This window comes from Rhinatrema bivittatum, chromosome 4, assembly GCF_901001135.1.
Source record: "Rhinatrema bivittatum chromosome 4, aRhiBiv1.1, whole genome shotgun sequence".
Taxonomy (NCBI): Eukaryota; Metazoa; Chordata; class Amphibia; order Gymnophiona; family Rhinatrematidae; genus Rhinatrema; species Rhinatrema bivittatum.
Window position 1 is genome coordinate 442,804,278 of NC_042618.1, and position 19,534 is coordinate 442,823,811.

Here is a 19,534-nt window from a genome sequence, read left to right on the forward strand (position 1 = left end):
TTCTTTATTCTGTATTTGAGGGTCTATCTGTGTTTTGCATGTGTGTCTGAAGGGAGTTACTCTGTTAGTGTGTAGTTTCTATGTAGGGATCTATAGCGGCTTGGATTGTTCTGTTTTCCTAATAGGAGCTTTATTACTATTTTAGGCCTGGTGCAGTATTTATAGTATTAACTTTCATAGGTAAGGTTGTTGCTGTTTGAGTGGCTCTCGGAGGGTCATGCCCATGCCCAAGATGCATTACAGTAGGCCTAATACCACAGAGGTTCCAAGTATCTCTTGCTTTTTTGCAGGGTTTTCTGGAGGCAACACAGCAGTGCATGTAAATATAATATACATATTGTAAGTGAAACTTTTACCTCAGAAGACTGTGCTTTGAATGTTTTTTTTCATGAAAATCTTTATGATAAATGCATAATTTTTTAATTGTGTGTGAGGGAGGGCAAGGTTGTAAAGTTTTCTTAGGGCACTTAATACCCTTGCACTGGCTACAGGTATTCCTGTACAAACATTTAACAGTCTCCAAACTTGTGATGTCACGTGTTTAATGGGTGAGGACGCAGTTTTTCACTTGGCCATAGGCACCAAGTTGCCTGCCTACAGCTCTGCTAGGACTTGGGCCACTTAGTGAGCGAGAACTCGTTGGGGCCTTCCTCTCTCCCATCCCTTTTCCTCCCTTCTCCTTCCTTCTTGCCTCTTCACGGAGTGAGGTAAGTGCTGATGAAACTTGTTTAAAAAAAAAAAGAAGAGGTGAGAACAATTGTAATATCCAGGAGCTGTATGTACCAGCGGCAGCCAGCACAAAGGACCATCGGAGGTGGTAAGGGTTAAAAAAAAAAAATATATATATATTTGGCTGGAGCTGTGTTTTTATTCAAGGGACTGTGCTGGCAGGCAATAGCTTCAGGTGATTATGGCACAGGTTGAGCGGCCCACCCCAATTTAAAAAGAAAAGAATAATATGCTCTGGAGGCACAGGTGCACACAGAGCAAGGAGGAGCTCTATTGTCACATGCTCTGACTGCTCAACTGGTGATGGAGAATCAGGCCCATTTCCCTCAGGTAGGCTCAGTGAGGGCTCACTGTCAACAAGGGCTGAAACTGAGAATAGGCCCAGCCCCCTCTGCCTGCAGGGATGGATGTTCCTCTGCCCTTGGGGCAGCCAGCTTCCACTCCCTCCTTCAGAGAAGATGAATCAGGCCTGGCAAGCAGTCTGGGGCAGGAAACTTTAGTGAGCACACCCGGGTCCTGCAGTGGAAGTACCTCACTAGAATTGGTAGTGCCCTATGCAGAAACCGGAGGCCATTTCCGCTGACATGAACCTAGACTGGGGTGGGGTAGCATGGAAAGGACCCAGTCCTAGAGCATTACAGAGGCATCTGTGAGGCCATGGCTGCCCTAGTTCAGATGCCCATTCCTGAATTGCTTGAATAAGTTTTTGGTCAAAGCCAAGTGAGTGCCCTAGCTCCTAAAAGGAGGGTTAATGCTCCTTGGACGAGGGGAAGAGCCCTGGCAGAGTTTTCCATGAGTAAGAGCTTTTAGTCCTTATTTCCAGCAAGTTGACTTCTTTCAACTTGCTGGAAATAAGAGAACTGCTAGTGCAAGGTGTCCCTATTCTGCAAGGAATAAGAGACCTCCAAGGGCCTCCCCCTTGCATGAAGCCATGAAACAGATGATACAGTCCCCAAGCGGGACTCAGAAGAGAGCAAAGTTTTAATAGGTCCTTCCAAAGGGCCAGAAAGTTAAAGGGTGATCTCCCTACAGTCAGTGGTAAAGATAGGCAGCCGCCTCAAGGTTCTAAACTGAGTGGATCCAGTTTATACAGATCTGTGGGTCTTAGATATTGTTTAAAAAAAAAGGATAAGTGCAAGAATGAGTTACTCCAATCCCAAATGCCCTTATCTCCTTTGTGAACCTCTCAAGCCAAAGGAAAGCAGTAGGAGCTATTCTGAAATTGCAACACCTATAAGCCGTTTTCCCAGTACTTCCACTGGAATGGTGTTAGGGAGCAAGTTCAATTTATTTCCTTTGGCTAAAGGACAACAACTCCTTGTGGTCCACACTAAAATCGGAAAGGGGTCAACAGATGTTTGAGAGTACCTCATTTCAAAATGGAAACCCTTTGCTCTGTCATGACGGTAGTAAGGAATGGGGAGTTCCTGGCATCATCGGATCTAGCAGAGGTCTATCTCCATATACCCTTCAGTCCCTACTATTCAAAGTTGCTTTCACTGGTTTGGGCTTCATTCTTGGTAGTCCTGCTCTAGAAAGACTGGGCTTGGTGGTGAACAAAAAGAAGGAGCAATTTAAAAACCTCTGTCACTAGAGTTCTTAGGGGTGATCCTCAACACAAGATATGGACAGATGACCTTCACAACAAAGAAGGCCATTAGATTCATAGAGTAAGTAGAGGCTCTTTGCACCCTAGTACCGCTGTATCTCCAGCTGTTGATGCTGATGCAGCCACTGTAGGTGGACCAGAGCAGATGTAGCCCATTGCAAGATTCTCTGCTGGCTCGCTAGTCTCTAGCCTCTCAGGACTGCGACTGGCACCTGTCGGTCTCATGGGAGGCAGAGGAGAGTCAAGGCTGGTAGCTGGATACCTCCAGCATCATAAACGGTACAGTTCTAAAACCACCTGACTGGGTTATGGTAACAGTCACCAGCACATTCTAATTGGGAGTCCATTGCTGGGGCCACCTGGCCCAAGGGAATTGGTTGAAGGAGGAAGCTCTGAGACCAATAAATAGATTAGAGATAAGGACCTTCAAGTTAGCACATCAGGCTTTCTCCTAGGACAAGCAGGATGGTAGTCCTCATGCATGGGTGACATCCTCGGATGGAGCCCAGCATGGAAATTGTATCTTAAAGAATCTAGAGCTTTCAGCATGTCCTACTGAGCATGTGTAGCTGTAGTCATCACCCTGCCCTCTAGTCAGAGTCCCTCAGTCCTTTTCTTTTCCGTGGAGCTGTCATCTTGCGGTTGTGGAGCTTATGCTCTTTTTTTTTTTTTTAATCAGAAAATATTTTTTCAGTATTCAACTTTGCTCTCACAGTTTTTGTAAACAACTTTTTCTAGATCTACAGTTTTTCTTCTGGTAGGTTTATTCTTCTTTTCAATGTCTGCCGGCCACATGGTGGGTTCTCCCCTGTGCAGCCTGACAGTCTATTTAAAAAATAAAAAACTGCTCCTGCAGGTTTTGTATTTGTCCTTTCCTTGCTCTGTCTGCTCTTTCTCTTTCTCTTTTTCCACAGTGCTGACAAAACTGGGCTATGCAGTCCGTCTGTGATCCATGTAGGCCGCAGAGCCTGGGGACTCGCCTAAGTATTACCCAGGCTGGAGTTCTATGGCAGTTCACCAATCACTCTGCACCAATGGATTCAGACGGTGGAAGGATCGAGGACCATGCGTTCCTGTTGGGGGGAGAGCTCATACTCTCCACGTATCAAGGAACTGGTCTCCGCGGGCAAGAGCCCTGGATGACGTTGCCTCTCCTCCTGCTTATCAGCCTTGGCAATGCAATCTCCCTGGAAGAGAGGGTGAGCAGAGTCTGGGCTAGTAGCTTGCTACCGCAGTTCGGTACCATGCCCATGAATGGTTGCTCATCCACGCATCAGTGTCGGGACCGCATCAGGGACAGGGCCCGTCTTCGGGTCCGCAGTGGCGGACTCTTGTTACTATCAAGGGCCCTCGATAGTAACAAGAGCCCACCACTGCTTCGACCCCACCAGTCCCTAGGGTGACCATGCATGCACCTTGATGGATCAAGGGCATAAAGGGCCCCGTGGGCATCGAGAGCACAGAGGCATTGATGGTACCGCAGTACTACAGCACTGAGTGCAGCAAGGGCACTGAGGCATTAAGTGCTGCAAGGCACAGAGGCATCGAGTACCTCGATGACACTGAAGTATTGAGTGCACCGAGGGCACCGTGGCAAGCGGCAGTCCTCACCGCTGTCATGGGCATACCCTGGATGCCGTGGGCCCCCCCCCCCCCAGTAGATTTCAAGGTGTGTACCTTCGGTGCCAGCATGATCTCGATGCCATAGCTATGCTGTGCTGCCCCGATACCATTGAGGCCATCTAGGTGTGGGGCCACCGGAGAGGCCTTTCGGACCACTGATGCCTCTCATTACCACCTCGATTATGTCGAGGCCCACTGACCAGGTACCAGATTAGTTATTGAGCGCCCTTGTCGCCTCTGTGGCTGTCAACTGCTGGGACTCTCTGAAGCCCCCGCCTGATCCTGCACCCATCGTGGGACAAGGGTTCTTGGCCTCTTACAGATCAAGTTCAGGGGTAGTCGTCTTATTTGAGGAACCCTGGTGTGCTGTCCCTTCAGCTGACAATATCAATGTTGGAGGCCCCGCCAAAATGCACACAATATTGATAATGGATGCTAGCAAGGCTCTCATCAGCTGTACTGCTTGCGAGGCCATTGAGCTCGTAGCATCAACACCACTGGACAAATTGATGAGCCAAGGGGAATTCCCGTCGGCACGGGCTGTTGGTTCCTTTTGATATCGATGACCCTGTCAGGGGGTTGCAGGGCCTCACCCTGCAAACACCCATGGCATCCTTGGTCCTTACCATCGGGCGTCAGGGCCCCTCGGTGCTCGACGTCCATGGGCACCTGTGGAGCCAGGAATAGCGATATTTACCGGCAAACTTCTTATAGATCGCAGGACGTGTCTGCATCTTTTGCGCTCGCCAGGGACTTTGCTGCAGGTGTTCCCTGTGGGACTCGCAGGTGAATAGTTTCTGATGCAGTTTCAATGGCCTCCCTCTCAGAGCATTCTCAGGTACTGAAGGGGGCGACTCCATAGACCTCCACCTTCCATCATGCCTTACCCAGAGCACTGGTGATGCTGGGGACCCCATCATCACACTGTCTTCTCCGATCCGCTGGAGTTACTGTGGCATTGACATGCAGTTTGTGTGGTTGGAACAGAGGCGGCATCTGTTCCAAGGTCCTTTGATGCTGGCAGGTGGTGTTCTCCCAGGCTGTGCAATCCTCAACTATAATAGAGTTCTGCCATCTTTTGTCCTGGTCTCAACCTCCGTGTCAGTCCGCACTGCATAGTGCTGAGGAGCACTGGCAGGGGAGGTATCATTACACACTCTGTGCTTGGTCATGGGGCGGCATGTAGCCACCGACTCTGACATGTGGTTCTCTGTCCTCGTTGGGGTTTGAGATTTCTCCCACAAGCTAGATGCTTAGGATAATGGTGATGCCACCATTTGTGGATAGGTTACCACTGCATGGGTTCTACCCAGTGTGCTTTTGCAGCAGAGGGATTCCAATTGCCCTCTGTTGCCAGGACATGTGTGTGGTCCCTGCAGATGATCACGACAGGTTGTGTTCTGCAGCTGCATGGATTCCTGCACTCCTGGTCAGATCCTGAGGTGACTGGCCATCATGAGAGTGGCTCGAGCGACTTCTCCTTTCTCAGCAGAGGCCTATGTCTTTCGCCGCTACCATGTTCTTGTGGAACAGTCCCTCGAGCTCTGTCTCTGAGCAGTTTTTTTTTTCTGATCTGGGGCCCTGATCCTCTGCAACTGTGTGCCTCCTTGGAGGCCAGCGTCGGGGAGCAGAAGCAGCAGTGGTCATTGGACCATCTTCAATTGGGACCCCTCTGGGGATTATAGTGGTGACCTACCTTATCAGAGACTGGCTGCCTGTGGTAGGTTGGTCACTTTGGCATCTCAGCAATCAGTAATTGTGCCTCATCTCTCCTTTGCAGATTTGCTTGGTCTTTCGAGATTGGGAGACCCCGATCCCACGGTTCCCTCTCCCCTCTGAAAGGGGAGATTTGACTGGGTTCTAGAGCAACCTTTTCAGGTTCCCCCTCTGGACATCCCGCTGTGCACTCTTATGACGGGTGTCCCTTGTTTCTGTTCCCGGACAAGGGATGTCACTGCTCTGACGCTCGCCAGCCCTAAGAATAACAGAGAGTAGCACTCTCCCTTGGGCACTCTCAGGCGCGGCAAGTCTAACCTCTGAGGAGTCTGTCTAGTGTTGCCCCCCCCCCCCCCCCAGTGACCCGGGTTTCCTGCAGTTCAGGAGTTACCTTGTTTTTGCTGGTCTTAGTGGGCATCTTCCTCAAAGATCGCTGTCATCAGTTATTCTTGCCTGGGGACCCTCCTCTGTCAGAAGTGAGATAGGTGATCGTGCCTTTCACCCTTTTTGCCATGGCTGAGGGAGTTAAGGTCCCGAGTATCCAGCATGAGAGGCTCTGCCCTTTGCTCGCTGTGGCATGTGAACTGTTCTTCCTCCCCCCCCCCCCCCCCCCTTTTTTTTGTTTTCAGGATCGACCTGTCTGCTGTCAGAGCAGTCCTAGGTCATGCAACGTTGTCCATTGCTGGGCCACGTTCTCCCTTAGGAGGGGAAGTATATGCACTCATGGCTGGGGGGTGGTGATACCGCAGCCGGGTGGCTTGGTACTCTGTTCCGAGATTGCCCTGGACCTGGCTTGATGCCCTTTGGGCTTCCAGGCTGGTAATAACATCAGGTTCTGCCAGGGTGTGCGCATGCGAATCCCTAGTTTTCCCGTCTCCTGGAGGAACCTTCGGGACTTCTCCCTAGGAGCAATTGCTCTTAGTTTCTGCTGTTTCAAGAAGACTGAGGGCTCCATCTCGGTGGGATGCTCCCTGCTGTCTTCGGCAATAAGTTATTCGCTTTGGGTTGATAAACAGGGCGACTTGTGCTCGCACTGGTTCTTCGCTCCTTCCGATTGGTTTGTCGGGGGGAGTGGAGATGAAGCTAAGGCGCCCATGGTATCTCTCAGTATTCCTGCAGGGGGAGATACTGCCTTAGTTTTTCTCATTCTCTGGATTGCCCAAAGAGCCTTCTTGCTCCACTGCTATCCTGGTACAGGATAGTTGAACCAGTTCTGGCAGGTGCTCTTGAGTGACCTTCAGGCCTATTTTATTTCCCTGCTGGGAGCTTTGGGCTACAGGTCTGTTTTGGAGATTGTTCTCATCCCCTGACCCCTTGATGCTGTCCTGTGCCATCAACTAGGTCTGATGCTTCATCATGCAGTGTCTGTTCTAGGCCCTGCCATGGTTTACTGCTTGTTCTTCCAAGCGTGGCGTGGGTTTCTTTTGTCCATTCAGCATACCAGCCATACCTGGGCACTCTTTTCCAGATCTTTGGCAGTCAGAGTCGGCAGTCTGTTTCTGGAGGGCTCTTGGACCCCAGTTTGTTTTTTCGTTGTTTTTCACAGTGAAGGAAACTGTGCGGTTTTCGTCCTAGATTCTCTTATTTACATCTGACTCCTTCCTGTATCCAGGAGAATCTAGGTCCACTGTTTTTGTCGGGGTTCACTTATCAGGAACCCCCGCTTATTCTGTTTTCTGTACTGTGGAGTTTGCTTCTGCTAGGACTTGTGTCCTAGCAGGTATCCCTGCTATGCATGAGGGTTTGTGTCTGTCTTTTCTAAAGGCTTTCTTTGTAGAACTCAACTCTTCTCCAGTCTGCACCCCTGGTGGGTCGGCTGCCTTTCAGGCAAAGGAGGTAGTGCTCCATCACTGTGCGGTTTCCCGCTTTGTTCTGCTTGGACAGCCTATAGTTTGGGAATCACCCATGTGTGAGGACTACAATTCTGCTTGTCCTAGGAGAAAGCAGAGTTGCTTGCCTTTAACACGTGTTCTCCTAGGACAGCAGGATGTTAATCCTCATAACACCCTCCCGCTTCTCTTGGGAGTTGGTTTCTCCATGTATTAGCTATATCGTGGACTGAGGGACTCTGCCTAGGGGGCAGGGTGATGACTACAGTTGCACATGCTCAATAGGGCATTCTGAATGCTCTAGATTCTTTGAGATCAACGTTCTGTTCCAGGCTGCATCCGATGATGTTGCCCATGTATGGGGGCTGATTGATAGTGATAGAGTGATGTAGCCCACCAGAAGTGGATCTTAAGCAACTCATGCCAACACCAAAGCAATCAGATTCTTCAGGTGAAAGAAGGAATCTGGTTCCAAGTGGGGTGATGCAGCCTGGCCAGAGGGCATGCCCCTGTATGTGTGCCAGCTGTGGCCCTTTATTGGCAAGGAAGTAAAGAGGATGGAAGTTCACCTGTCAGATACTAATATCCCTGGACTGACTGAGGAGACCTTGACATGCAGACCTAATAAGGCCCTCTACAATTCCCCAGAAAACAGGGATTTCTAGGGCAGGGTCTAATACCAATGGAAGACCCATTTCCATTTTGCCTTATGGCCTGGCCCTTGAAAGGGCAGGTGTTATTCCTAGCCAGTCAGCGCAACCATGCTGAGGGTTTGGAGGAGGTTAACCTCATTAGCCTATTTTCAAGATTGGAAATTATTGGAAGTTTACTGTAGGGAGCTTAGGGCCTCCCCAGGAAAATCTGAGATCCCATGAATCTGAGCGTCTTGCAGAAGGGCAGGGACAAGGGCTTAGAACTTAACTTTCTGAGGGTACAGGGGCAGTTATTTCTCGCTATAGGAGGCATGCTGTTGGTTCCCAGTTGCTGGATGTTTGAATGTAGTGTGTGTCATTAGATGGGTAAAGGCTATACATCTGTACTTCAGATCTGTCATTCTTCAGTGGGATCTTAGCTGAGTCCTCACAGTCTTTAAAAGCAAGCATTTATTAAGGTTTAAAAAAAAAAAAAATACTGCCTTTCTGGTGGCAGTCTGTCCCACCAGACACATTTTGGAATTGCAGGCCTTCTCATGCAGAAGAACCTTATTTGGTGATTCTCCATTTTCAAACAACTTCTGGCCAGTGCCCTCATTCCTGCCCAAAATAGTGTTCCTCTTCCATCTGAATCAGATGGTGTCACCTTTCATAGAAAGAAATATAGGGGTAAGGACAGAAGACTGCACCTCATGGATCGGTGTCAGACCTTAAGATTCTGGAAGATAACAAAACCCCTTCAGGAAACTTGACAGGCTGCCCATATTGTTTGGGGGACTGTGAAAGAGAAATAGCTTCTAAGGCCTTTTAAGCAAGATGGATCAAGGAAGCAATTGCTTCAGCTTATATACCCATTGATAGGCAAGTGCCATATGCACTTGTGTACACTCTACAAGGACACTATTAGCATCCTACGCAGAGGCATCATCGTTGTCCTCAGGTGAAACCTGTAGGGCTGCCACCTGGTCATCCCTGCACTCATCTACCGAGCAGCACTTGCTGTTCTAGCAGGCAAAAAAAAAGGTAAGATTGTACTATCTTGATGATTTCCTTTCCTTGAGTCCTACTAAACCAGTTCAGGCCCAACCCAGGAACACAGAGGCCATAAACAGAGATGCCTGAGCATCCAGGGCTCTCTCTCACCTCTGAACCCTCTGCTGGAAGAGGCAGTAACCTAAAAATTAATAAGAATAAAAAAGGGATAAAGATGGAGTTCCTAGTCCAGTTGCTTTGGCAGTAGGCTACTGACCACTCCCCTTTTATGGACAAAGTGAGGTCATGAAAAAGGGATGTATTCTTTCTCCAGCAGCTGAGGAACAGGGAAATCCCAAATGTGATGGACTGGTGTAGGAGGACTCAAGGAAAAGAAAAATATTAGGTAAGTATAATTTTACAATAGTTAATGACAACTGAAAAAGAGCAGCTCACCAATCCAGTCTTCCCAGTTATTCCTTTCCACCCTGATAAGGATTTACCTTAGCTGTCAGCTTGGAATGGGACCACATGAAGCTGCCACATATAGGAAAGGAAGTGAGCTAGACCTCAAACAATTTTCAGAAGACTGTGTTCATAAGACGCTAGCAAAGGTAAATGTTAAATAAGACAGTGGGGCTGGATGGCATACCTCAAAAGGTACTAACAGAAATTGGGTAAGTTGTAGTGGCTCTGCTGTTTGACCTCTTTAATGCTTCTTTAGAGTTGGGAGTGGAGACAAGCAGATATGATTCCTCTTTTAAAAAAGTGAAAGTAAGGTGGAGCCTGGGAACTACAGGTCGGTTAGTCTGACCTCTGTGGTGAGTAAATCAATGTAATCTCTGCTAAAACAGAGGATAGTGCAGTGTCTTGAATTCAGTGGATTACAGGATCTAAGCAGCAAGGTTTTTGCCACAAGTAGGTCTTGTAATATGAATCTAATACATTTCTTTGACTAGGTGACTGACCAGAGAGTTAAATCGGAGGAGAACACTAAATATTGTGTTACTTGGATTTTAGCATTGCCTTTGACATGATTCCATATAGGCTACTTATAAACAAACTGAGCGCCCTAGGAATAGGCCATAACGTGAGAGGCTGGGTTAGAAACTAGCTGAGAAGCAAGCATAAAGAGTAATGGTAAATGGAAGTCATTCTGGGGATATTGCATTCTAGCGATATTGCAGAAGGGCTATTGGATGAAGTTTACCTTTTTTGCAGATGATACCAAATCTGCAACAGAGTAGACACTGGAAGGTATGAAAAACGAGGGATCTAGTGAACTTTGAGGAATGTCTAGAGTTTTTGGCAACTAATATTTAATGCTAAAATAATGCAAGGTAAAAACCCAAGGGAGTAATGTAATATAGGAGGTGAAGTTCTGTGCTTAAAACAAGACCAGGATCTTGGATTTAGATTACATATAAATCTGCTTGTTGTCCATGTTTTGGGAATGCACTTCATATTTGGTGTTTTGTTGGATTTTATTTTATTGGACATCAATAAAGTTGCAAATTAAAAAAAAAAGCCAGAAGGATGCTTGAGTGCATAGGGAGAGGAATGGCTAGCAGGAAAAAGGAAGTGATATGAATGAATTCTTTCTGGCAAGACCTCATTTGGCATACTATTGTAAAATTCTGGAGACTGCACCTTCGAAAGAATATAAACCGGATGGAGTCAGTGGAGAGGGCAACTACAAAAATGGAGCACTGGATTTGGTTCAAGAGAGAATGGTAGTGGGGCCGCTCAGCAATAGTGATCATAATTCAATCAAATTGGAGTTAATGACTGAAGAGAAGGCATTAAATAAATCTACTGCTCTAGCATTAAACTATCAAAAGGAAAAAAGAAAAAAACTAAAAGGTGCAGCTACAAAGGTAAAGAGTTTACAGCAGGCATGGACATTGTTTAAAAATATCATCTTGGAAGCCCAAACCAGATATATTCCATGCATAAGAAAAAGTGGAAAGAAGGCCAAACGACCTCCAGCATGCTCACAAGGTGAGGTGACAGAGGCTGTTTTAGCCAAAATGATCCAATTGAAGAAAATAGGAAAAAGCATAAGCATTGGCAAGTTAGATGTAAAACATTTAATAAGGCAAGCAAAAAAAGAATTTGAAAAGAAACTGACTATAGAGGCAAAAACTCATAAAACCTTTTAAAAATATATCTGCAGCAGGAAGCCTGTGAGGGAATCTGTTGAAAAGTGGACACTGTCCTCAAATACTGTTTATTAAAACCCTCATCTCATCCTTCCGAAACTATCCCCACTAAACTCCTGCTAGCCATTCCCGAAGTGATTTCCAAACCTCTCTCAAATATCCTTAATTGTTCCTTAGAGCATGGCACGGTCCCTAAATTTCTTAAACAAGCAGTAGTTAAACCACTACTCAAAAAACCTAATCTTGACCCTGACACTTTATCTAATTACAGACCCGTCTCCAACCTACCCCTACTAGCTAAAGTCCTTGAAAAAATAGTCAACTCACGCCTCTCCGATCACCTGGAACAAAACAATATTCTCCCTTCTACACAGCACGGTTTCAGAAAGCACTTAAGTACTGAAACCCTACTACTCTCCCTGCATGACACCCTCATTAAAGGAACTGACTCAGGCTCCTCCTATTTGATTGCCATGCTTGACATCTCAGCGGCATTCGATACAGTCAATCATGATGTCCTCCTCGACATCCTCAGGAGTATCGGGATCACTGGCAATGCCCTATCCTGGATACGATCATATCTCCAGGACCGTCTTTTCACTGTTTTAGTTGATAACAATGAATCAGACCCCATTAGTCTGCCCCAAGGTGTTCCCCAAGGTTCCTCCCTCTCTTCCACCCTCTTTAATATATACATGCTCCCCCTCACTACTCTCCTCACTAACCTCCACATCAAGCATTTCATATATGCGGACGATGTGCAACTCATTTTCCCTTTCTCTGACTCTCTTCAAACTGCTCTTCTTAAATGGGAATCCTGTCTCTCCTCTATCAAAACATTACTAAACGACATGCAACTAGCTCTAAATCCCAGTAAGACTGAACTATTAATCATATCAAATGGGCCCCCGCTCCCAGACATCCCACCTGCATACTCTTCCACATCTTTCCCATCACACGTTCGCAACCTTGGGGTTCTTATTGATAACCATCTTACTTTCAAACCCTTTATTAAATCCATCATCAAGGAATGCTATTTTAAGCTCCAAACCATAAAAAAACTTAGACCTATGCTACACTTTTCTGATTTCCGCACTGTACTCCAGTCTATCATTTTATCTAAGGTAGACTATTGTAATGCACTCTTGCTAGGCATTCCCGTTACTCATACTAAACCCTTACAACTATTACAAAATGCTGCCGCTAGGATTCTAACTAATTCAAAAAAAAGAGATCACATCACCCCCACACTTATCGAACTTCACTGGCTCCCTATACATTTCCGAATTCGCTATAAAGCCCTTTCTATCATCCACACAAGTCTGCTGAACTCTAACCTTAACTGGATTAACCCCCCACTCCTCCCCCGTACTTCGAATAGACCAACACGTACAGCCCTCCAAGGAACCCTACGCGCCCAACCTATCAAATCTTTTAAATTATCCTCCACCATAAGCAGAGCTTTCTCTCTCGCCGGCCCATCTATTTGGAACTCCCTGCCCTCTGATATACGCCTGGAAACATACACTCCTACCTTCAAAAAAAAACTGAAAACATGGCTCTTCCAGCAAGCTTACCAGATTTCACCAGCCATTACTTAAACCCCCCCTGTTCTACTAAAACTCTTTTTAACTAATAATCCTACTATATGACTAAGGAATTCGACCCTGTGGAATCTGTATTATGCCCTTCGATTTGGTACTTTTGAATCGGCTATTTATGTCATTATCTATTGTATATAGTTTTGTTCTTATATGTATATAGTGATTATGCTGTATCTATTTATTGACTACATGGACTCTGCCCAGTATAGTCAGCTCTATACCCTTCCAAGTTTTAGCCTCCTTTTTATCAGTTACATGTAAGGGCCCCGCCCAAAAGTTACGCTGTTTTACAATGTTATATGTAAGGGTTTCCGCCCATCTGTTACTGTTTAATTGTAAACCGATGCGATGTGTGAACGGTCATCGGTATAAAAGAGACTTTAAATAAATAAATAAATAATAAACTCATACTTCAATAAATTGATTAGCCTGCATGGTACCACCCGACTCCTGTCATTGGTTGGAAAGGCCATAGCGGAAAGACTATTTATTTATTTATTTTTAATTTTTATATACCGATGTTCCTGTAAAGAATACATATCGCACCGGTTTACAAGGAACTGAACAGTCGCCTCCAGGGCGGAAATACATTAAAACAGTCGCCTCAAGGCAGAATACATTAACACAAGTATACAGGAAAACTATTAAAAGAGAACTTCCATAAACTCAATTAAATGTAACTGTGAACCATAAATCAGGAACCATAAATCAGGAACATATGTACAGAGGTAGGTATATCGTCTGTCGCTTCACCAGATTTTAGCTCTCAGGGAAAGCTTGAGTGAATAGCCAAGTCTTTAGCTTCTTTTTGAATGTCGGAAGGCATGGTTCTTGGCGGAGGTCCGGTGGGAGCAGGTTCCAAAGATGGGGACCTGCAGTGGACAGAGCTCGTTTCCTCAATGAGGTTTTTGTTGGCTGGGTGTGAAGCATGTTCTGGTATGCACTTCTGATCGGTCTATTGGAGACGTGTTGCTGTAGTTGGAAGGATAGGTTGAGGGGGGAGATGTTGACTAAATGAATTCTTTTCTTCGGTATTTACTGAAGAGGATATTGGGGAGATATGTGTGCTGGAAATGGTATTTAATGATGATTCAGAAAAACTGAAACAAATCACAGCGAAGCTAGTTGATGTGCTAGGGGAGATTAACAAACTACAGTGTAGCAAATCACCTGGCCCAGATAGTTTACAACGCAGAATTCTGAAAGAACTCTAAAAAGAAATTGCAGATCTATAACCAGTAATTTGTAACTATCATTAAAATTGTCTATTAACATCTTTATATAAGCCAACTGTAATACATGTAGTCTGTGAATGGCTGATACAATTCCAGGTCATGTAGAAAAAGGAACATAACTGAATTTTGGAGAGTGGCCAATGTGATGCCAATCTTTAAAAAGGACTTCTGTATTAGCAGCCAGAGGATGGAACTTTTCCTATGTGACTTGGCATTGTTAGCCATTCACAGACTATAGGTATTATACTTGGTTTATATAAAGATGTTCTTAAAGTAACATAGATCCAGGGTGTTTACATATTTTCATATTACAATTATATATTCCATTCTTGTGTAGCTGGCAGGAATTTTGGAATTGATAATACCCCGTAGTTGTTGCCATATGAAAAAGCTGTGCAAGCATTTTATTGTCTGGTGAAAGTGATACATGGAAGTCCTGTCAATTATTTATATTACAAATAATTTGAATACGGGACTAGCAAAAAATTGTGAATTCTGTTTTTTTCTTGTTCTTTCACTACTTAGAGGGACAGATGTTCAACTTTCAATTCTGCTTTAGGGATTTGATCATGATTGGACAGAAAATCAGGCTGGGGGTTTGCATTTCAGTAGTTTTGAAAAGGTTGCTATTGGAAATAAATTTTATATAGAAACATAGAAACATAGAAATGACGGCAGAAGAAGACCAACCGGTCCATCCAGTCTGCCCAGCAAGCTTCACACATTTGTTCTCATACTTAACTGTTTCTCTTGGCTCTTAGTAACCTTATGTTCTAATTCCCTTTTCACCCCCACCATTAATGTAGAGAGCAGTGCTGGAGCTGCTTCCAAGTGAAATATTAAGTTTGATTAGTTGGGTAAGCGGCAGCATAGCTCTCTGCCATGAAGCAGAGGGCAATGCTGGAAATGTGTGAAGTATCAGTTTTTCTTTTCCCCTGTCATTGAAGCAAGGAGTCATGCCGGACATGCACCGAAAGTGAAGAATGCCTTGAAAGTCACATTAACTATCATCAAATATTGAAAAGCCTAATAATTGGTAATACCTATAAGCCCATGAACCCATCCCTGTTTTTTTTCTTTTTTTCTTTTCTTTTTTTAATTGGGAGATGGATGCCCTTCATCCTTCTACTCTGTGAAGGTGGACACCTACCACCGGCCACTGGCATCCCGCTCCGTTAATGCCTCTGTGGCTACTGCCGCTCCATGCAGTGTTTTACTACCTGCTCTTTATATGCGTCCTCTAGAACTGATGGATCCCATCCCTGGGTTTTTTTATTATTTATTTAATTGGGAGATGACAGCCCTCCATCCTTCCGCTCCGTGAAGGTGGACACCTACCACTGGCCACTGGCATCCCGCTCCGTGAATGCCTCTGTGGCTACTGCCGCTCTGTGCAGTATTTTACTACCTGCTCTTTATATGGACACCTACCACTGGCCACTGGCATCCCGCTCCGTGAATGCCTCTGTGGCTACTGCCGCTCCGTGCAGTATTTTACTACCTGCTCTTTATATGTGTCCTCTAGACCTGATGGATCCCATCCCTGTTTTGTTTTTTGTTTTTGTTTTTTATTTAATTGGGAGATGACAGCCCTACATCCTTCCGCTCCATGAAGGTGGACACCTACCACTGGCCACTGGCATCCCGCTCCGTGAATGCCTCTGTGGCTACTGCCGCTCCGTGCAGTATTTTACTACCTGCTCTTTATATGCGTCCTCTGGACCTGATGGATCCACAATATTTATCCCATGCCCCTTTGAAGTGCTTCACAGTTTTGGACTTCACCACTTCCTCCGGAAGGGCATTCCAGGCATCCACCACTCTCTCCGTGAAGAAATTCTTCCTGACATTGGTTCTTAGTCTTCCTCCTTGGAGCCTCAGCTCGTGACCTCTGGTTCTGCTGATTTTTTTCTGTTGGAAAAGGTTTGTCATTGTCTTTGGATCGTTAAAGTTTTTCAAGTATCTGAAAGTTTGAATCATATCACCCCTGCTCCTCCTTTCCTCCAGGGTGTACATATTTAGATTCTTCAATCTCTCCTCGTATGTCAACCGATGAAGACCCTCCACCTTCCTGGTCGCCCTTCTCTGTACCGCCTCCAACTTGTCCTTGTCTCTTTGTAGATACGGTCTCCAGAACTGAACACAGTACTCCAGGTGAGGCCTCACCAAGGACCTGTACAAGGGGATTATCACTTCCCTTTTCTTACTCGATATTCCTCTCTCTATGCATCCCAGCATTCTTCTGGCTTTTGCATCGCCTTGTCGCATTGTTTCGCCGACTTCATATCATTAGACACTATCACCCCAAGGTCTCTCTCCTGCTCCGTGCACATCAGCCTTTCCCCCCCCATCGAATACAGTTCATTCGGATTTCCACTCCCCAAATGCATGACTTTGCACTTCTTGGCATTGAATTTCAGCTGCCATATCTTCGACCACTCTTCCAGCTTCCTTAAATCCCGTCTCATTCTCTCCACTCCTTCCGGCGTGTCCACTCTGTTGCAGATCTTAGTGTCGTCCGCAAAAAGACAAACCTTACCTTCTATCCCGTCCGCAATGTCGCTCACAAAGATATTGAACAGGACCGGTCCCAACACCGATCCTTGCGGTACACCACTTAAAACCGCTCTCTCTTCAGAGAAAGTTCCATTTACCATCACGCATTGTCTTCTGTCCGTCAACCAGTTTGCAATCCAGGTCACCACTTCGGCATTCACTCCCAAGCTTTTTGTTTTATTCACCAGTCTCCTGTGCGGAACCGTATCAAAAGCTTTGCTGAAATCCAAGTAGATGACATCTAGCGCTCTTCCTTGATCCAATTCCTTGGTTACCCAGTCGAAAAAGTCAATCAGATTTGTCTGACAGGATCTTCCCCTGGTGAATCCATGCTGCCTCTGGTCCATCAATTCTCCGGACTGTAGATATTTCACTATTCTCTCTTTCAACAGTGACTCCATTACTTTTCCCACCACCGAAGTGAGGCTAACCGGTCTGTAGTTACCAGCCTCTTCTCTGTTCCCACTCTTGTGAAGCGGGACCACCACCGCTCTTCTCCAATCACTCGGCACCACTCCCGTTTCTAGGGATCTATTGAACAGGTCACACAGCGGACCCGCCAGCACATCTCTGAGCTCCCTCAGAATCCTTGGATGAATCCCATCAGGCCCCATGGCTTTGTCCACTTTCAGATTCTTTAGCTCTTCCCATACATTTTCTACTGTAAAATGATTTTCATCTATTCCACTACCCTCCAGCTTCTTGTGTAGAAATGGTCCTTCTCCAGGGTCTTCTTTAGTGAATACAGAGCTGAAGTATTCATTTAATATTTCTGCCATTTCTTCGTCTCTCTCCACACATTGATCATTTCCACCTTTCAATTTCACTATACCACTATGGACTTTTCTCTTTTCGCTGATGTATCTGAAAAATGTTTTGTCACCATTTTTTATCTCCTTGGCAATCCTCTCTTCCGCTTGACTTTTTGCCAACTTGATTAATTTCTTCGTCTCCCTCAGTTGAATCAAATATTCTTCTTTGTGCTCCTCCCTTTGGGATCTTTTATATTTTTTGAATGCTGTTCTTTTAGCTTTAATTTTGTCAGCCACCTCGTTTGAGAACCAGATAGGTTTCATTTTCCTTTTGCTTTTCTTTACATTTCTAACATAAAGAGTAGTTGCCTTGGTGATTGCTCCTTTTAGATTGATCCACTGTTGATCCACATCTCTCTCATTCTCCCATCCATTTAGTTCTTCCTCTAGGTACTTCCCCATTTCCTCAAAGTCTGTGTTTTTGAATTGTAAAACTCGGGTCTTTGTGGTTCTTTTCCCTATTCTTTTAGTGATATTCTTTTAGTGAGATTAAATTTAGTGATATATGCTTGCTTTGTAATATTATAATCTTATAATCTTTTTTTTTTTTAAATAGGAACGTCCCCTACCCCAATAAATACTGTAAATTTAATTTTTACAGTGCATATACCAGGGACATTGTAACTATTTATCTCGTAGAATGCTATGTCCACCAGTACCATGTAATATTAGTTGTTAATGACCCTTTATAAGCTGTAATTTTGTTTTGTAAGAATATAATATATATATATAAAACATGTATGTCATTCTCCAGCTAAGGTCTTGATTATGACCAAATAACTTTCACCTGTGAATCATGCTTACATTCAAATAAACATCTTTATGTACTGGAGGGGGCGTTCCCTGGAGCCCCTTGTTAAATTATTTTATGAGCCTCCCAGTTTGTGGAGCAGAGCTGGTGGGAGACCCTTGGGGGAGAGAGGGGAAGGGGGCTGCATGTTTGATTAAACATGGGATCACATTTGCTCATCTACCCAAGATGGCAGAGAAGGAGAACTAGAAAGAAACACAAAAAAAAACCCCCTGACTTAGGTAAGGAGCAGTGTCCTAGAAACACTCAAGCTTCTGTGGCTGGCAGCTGGGATAGCAGTGCAGATCAGACTGGACAAGCCAATTAGCCTTTATCTACTGTGTATGAACTTGGTAATACATCACTAATTAATGCCATAAAAAAGCCCTGACCAAACTTACCTCTGAAAATCTGATTCAAACAAAAGTGTGATAATAATGTGGTACTGCATCACAGATATTCTCATCATATATATATTTATATAATATATAGTTTTGATAATTTGTTATAAGTCGCTTTCCAAGGACAAGAATGAGAACAGGAAACCTGTCTTTTATTGCGGCCCCTTGTCATTTAAGATAAATGGGATCAATTACTTTGTCTAATTATGTAAATATAGATTTTTCAGATAGTATTAGCAGAAGACGGTAATTAAAGATTCTGACTGTTTCCTTCTGTTTTTCACAAGGCATCGCTGGCTTCACTCCATAGCTGAAGAGCCTCCAACAACTCATCCACCAGTTGCTCGTAAGTTCATCTGGGAGAACCATAGATTTAATCAAAGTGGAACCTCTGGGCAGTATGTGCCATATTCTACTACTCGTAAGAAGATAGAGGAATGGGTCCCACCTCAGATTTCTAAAAAATGAAAATTTAATCTCATTCCTGACTAAAACAGGCTTCTCAATATAAATTATATGTTTAATGTTTGGATTTTTTTGCTAAAAATAAAACCTTATATCAAAACAAGACAAAAGTCCTTCTTGAGCTTTATTTTAAATTGCATTTCTGTTGAATGCTTCCCATCTTGGACATTTTAGATTCTTTAGTTTAGTCCTATTTCTGTATAGGGAAAACTTGGATTAGTTACCAGCTCATGCCTTGTACTGGTTGTTCCTTGCTGTTTCTTCTTCTCATGCATTTAATCTTTATGCTAAGAGATCTTTAAACTGGATAGCATGTTTAAATTTAAAAGCCTTGCTTCAACTCTTTGAATGTCCATGAGGGCAGTGAGTAGTATAACA

At 44.8% G+C, this 19,534-nt stretch overlaps 1 protein-coding gene across 1 annotated transcript in view; it reads left to right on the plus strand.

Annotated features, from left to right (window-relative positions):
- Positions 1-19,259, plus strand: part of NDUFA12 (NADH:ubiquinone oxidoreductase subunit A12) — a 63,855-nt gene extending 44,596 nt beyond the window's left edge. Inside the window, exon 4 of the mRNA XM_029601606.1 lies at positions 18,979-19,259. Coding sequence (XP_029457466.1) covers positions 18,979-19,159 — 181 coding nt within the window. The 3' untranslated portion in view covers positions 19,160-19,259. The remainder of the gene's footprint in view (positions 1-18,978) is intronic.
- The last annotated feature ends 275 nt before the right edge of the window (positions 19,260-19,534 follow it).